Below are 3,192 nucleotides of genomic sequence, written 5' to 3' on the forward strand. Positions count from 1 at the left end.
GTGGGAGACCAGAATGAACACTCTTCCTGAACACGAAGGGTTGAAGATGCGGGAGAGGGGAAGGAGGGGAGGAAGGAAGACAAAAGGGAAGAAGGAAGGAAGGAAGAGAGAGGGGAAGGAGGGACGAAGAGGAAGGAAGGAAGAGAGAGGGGAAGGAGGGACGAAGAGGAAGGAAGGAAGAGAGAGGGGAAGGAGGGACGAAGAGGAAGAACTGGAGAGGGGAAGGAGGGATGATGAGGAAGAAAGGGAGAGGGGAAGGAGAGACGATGGGGAAGGAAGGAAAGGAGAGGGGAAAGAGGAAGGAAGGAAGAAAGAGAGGAAAGAGGAAGGAAGGAAGAGAGAGGAAAAGGAGATAGGAAAGAAAAGAGAAGGGAAGGAGGGAGGGAGGAAGGGAGAGTAGAAGGAGAAAGAACGAGAGAGGGGAAGGAGGGAGGAAGGACGAGAGAGGGGAAGGAGGGAGGAAGGACGAGAGAGGGGAAGGAGGGAGCAAGGAAGAGAGAAGGGAAGGAGGGAAAAAGCAAGGGAGAGGGGGAAGGAGGAAGGAGGAGAGAGGGGAAGGAGGGAGGAAGGAAGATAAAGGGGAGGAATTGGGGAAGGGAGGGAGAGGGGAAGGATGAATGGGGAAAGAAAGAAGGGGCGAGGAAGGAGGCGGGGAGAAGGACAGAATTAGGAAGAATGGGGGAGAGGAAGAAGGCGAGAGGAAGAAGGAAGGATGGGGAAAAAGAAAGAAAATTTTAAGAGAGGAGGATGAAGGGGATACAAAAAAAAAAAAAAAAAAAGAGATGGAAAATAGGAAGAAGAGAAAGAGGAAGGAAGAAGGGGTCTTAAAAGCGTCCTTGGGGAACACGGAGAACCCGCTCACGAGAAGCGACCAGGTGCCGCAGCGACGTCTGACCAGCTCACACCCGCCATTAGCGATGTTATCTGTGACACGAGAATCACCTCCTCCTCACCCACCACCTACCTGGCCCCATGCACGAAACTCTCCCCTCTTGCTCCCTCTTCCCTCCTCTCCCTTCCCCTCTATCTCTCTCTCTCTCTTCCCTTCTCTCCCTCTCTCTCTCTCTCTCTCTCTCTCTCTCTCTCTCTCTCTCTCTCTCTCTCTCTCTCTATTTCTCTCTCTTTCTGTCTCTCTCTTTTATTATCTCTCTCTCTCTCTCTCTCTCTCTCTCTCTCTCTCTCTCTCTCTCTCTCTCTCTCTCTCTCTCTCTCTCTCTCTTTCTCTCTCTCTCTCTCTCTCTCTCTCTCTCTCTCTCTCTCTCTCTCTCTCTCTCTCTCTCTCTCTCTCTCTTTCTCTCTTTCTCTCTCTCTCTCGCTCTCTCTCTCTTTCTCTCTCTCTCTCTCTCTCTCTCTCTCTCTCTCTCTCTCTCTCTCTCTCTCTCTCTCTCTCTCTCTCTCTCTCTCTCTCTCTCTCTCTCTCTCTTTCTCTCTCTCTCTCTCTCTCTCTCTCTCTCTCTCTCTCTCTCTCTCTCTCTCTCTCTCTCTTTCTCTCTCTCTCTCTCTCTCTCTCTCTCTCTCTCTCTCTCTCTCTCTCTCTCTCTCTCTCTCTCTCTCTCTCTCTCTCTCTCTTTCGACGCTCTTCTTGAAGTCCCTACTCCTGACCCACCCCCCTCCCATCTTCCTCCCACTCGCAAAAGGGAAAATTGAAGACAAAAAAAGTACCCGAGAGACAAACGAGAACACGTCCCCATCTCCCTATCTCGGGCCGATCTCGAGTCCGACACTGAGCAAATACTATGTTGGATGATAGTGTTCGTATAGGGAAATGTCGGCCTTGGAAAGTCATCCAATTTGCACCGAGATGGCGGTTAGGGCCCCCCTCTCCCCTCCTCCTAAAGCTACCTCTTGTTAGTAAAGTAAATACATCAGTGTTGGTCGACATGGCGGAGGAGGAGACGCCTCGCCATGGAACCTGTCATGCGGCCATAATCCCGGACTGTGTTGGGATCTGGAAGACAGATTTCGCTCGTTCTGTGACACGAGAGGCGTCATGCTGGAGGGATGGGGCCGGAATGCATGGAATCACGACCGGTCGGCTGCTGCAAGTTAGAGAACATGAAACCCTTCATGGAGGTGTAATTCACGACTGATCGAGCGCCGGAACGGGTAAGAGCAGATATGGAAGAGAGATGAGAGAACTGCCTTTCGGCCTATTTTCAAGGCATTCTTTGCCTCACACGCACGGTCGGCCTGGAGGGTGATCTATGAAGCTCCTCCTTCTTCAAGAACATCCGCATCAGATTGGGTTTCAGACTTGCCTTCGACCTCCTGTGATTCACCTCCGACCCTGCCCTCGATCTGCTTGACCTCCAACCGTACCCTCGACCTCCTTGACCTCCAACCCTATCCTCGACCTCCTCGACCTCCAACCCTATCCTCGACCTCCTTGACCTCCAACCGTACCCTCGACCTCCTTGACCTCCAACCCTATCCTCGACCTCCTTGACCTCGCCTTCCCCTTCGTCTCCTCCTCAGTGGGTATCGATCTTGACGGAAGACCTGAGCCCCAGGACCTCCACCTCGTCCAGCAACAGCGTCTTGGCTTTGAGGTTGATGTCGTGCTGGAGGCTGACCCGGGTGGACTTGATCTTCTGGATCTGGTCCCGGGTCATCTCCGCCGCGGACGACAGGCGAGAGATGGTCAGCTCCAGCTCCTCCACCTCCTTCAGTAGTGCGGCTTCCACCTCGTCCCTGTGGAAGGAGAGGCGCGGATAAAGAGGGAGAAGACTGAGGGCAAAAATGGCAGGGACGGAAAGAGGGAGAAAGGAGGGGAAATGAGGATTAGGAGGATTTCCATTTCTCTGATTGTTGGGATTAGGAAAGTAAAGTTTAGATTGTATTCAAAATACAATGATTGAGGAAGTTATTTAAAAAATGGATGATAGAAGTGTAGTAACCACAGGAACAGAAGAAATTGTGAATTATTTTGACTGTCGACAACTAATAATAATACAAATAATATAACAGTTATAAAAGAAGGAAACAGAAGATGAATCAACAAAAACAAAAAGGGGTGACCGGATGATGATACGGATGATCCGAGATCATTTAAAAAAACGCAAACAAAGGTACGTGCTCCGAAGTCTCACCTGGTTCGCTCCATGTTTGGTCTGCGCCTGCGCGTGTGGAGGCGAGTCTGCGCAAGGGCGAGAGGACCTCGTTTGGCCTCCAGCTGGTCCTCCACCTCCACCA

At 51.5% G+C, this 3,192-nt stretch overlaps 1 protein-coding gene across 1 annotated transcript in view; it reads right to left on the reverse strand.

The window, feature by feature from the left end:
• Positions 1 to 2,471: 2,471 nt before the first annotated feature.
• LOC125044033 (tektin-1-like) overlaps positions 2,472 to 3,192 on the reverse strand; it is a 2,673-nt gene continuing 1,952 nt past the window's right edge. Inside the window, exons 4-5 of the mRNA XM_047640476.1 lie at positions 3,090 to 3,192; positions 2,472 to 2,691 (exon numbers count right to left, since the gene is read on the reverse strand). The exon at positions 3,090 to 3,192 is cut by the window's right edge and continues 34 nt beyond it. Coding sequence (XP_047496432.1) covers positions 2,472 to 2,691; positions 3,090 to 3,192 — 323 coding nt within the window. The remainder of the gene's footprint in view (positions 2,692 to 3,089) is intronic.

The sequence above is a fragment of the Penaeus chinensis genome, chromosome 35 (assembly GCF_019202785.1).
Source record: "Penaeus chinensis breed Huanghai No. 1 chromosome 35, ASM1920278v2, whole genome shotgun sequence".
Taxonomy (NCBI): domain Eukaryota; kingdom Metazoa; phylum Arthropoda; class Malacostraca; order Decapoda; family Penaeidae; genus Penaeus; species Penaeus chinensis.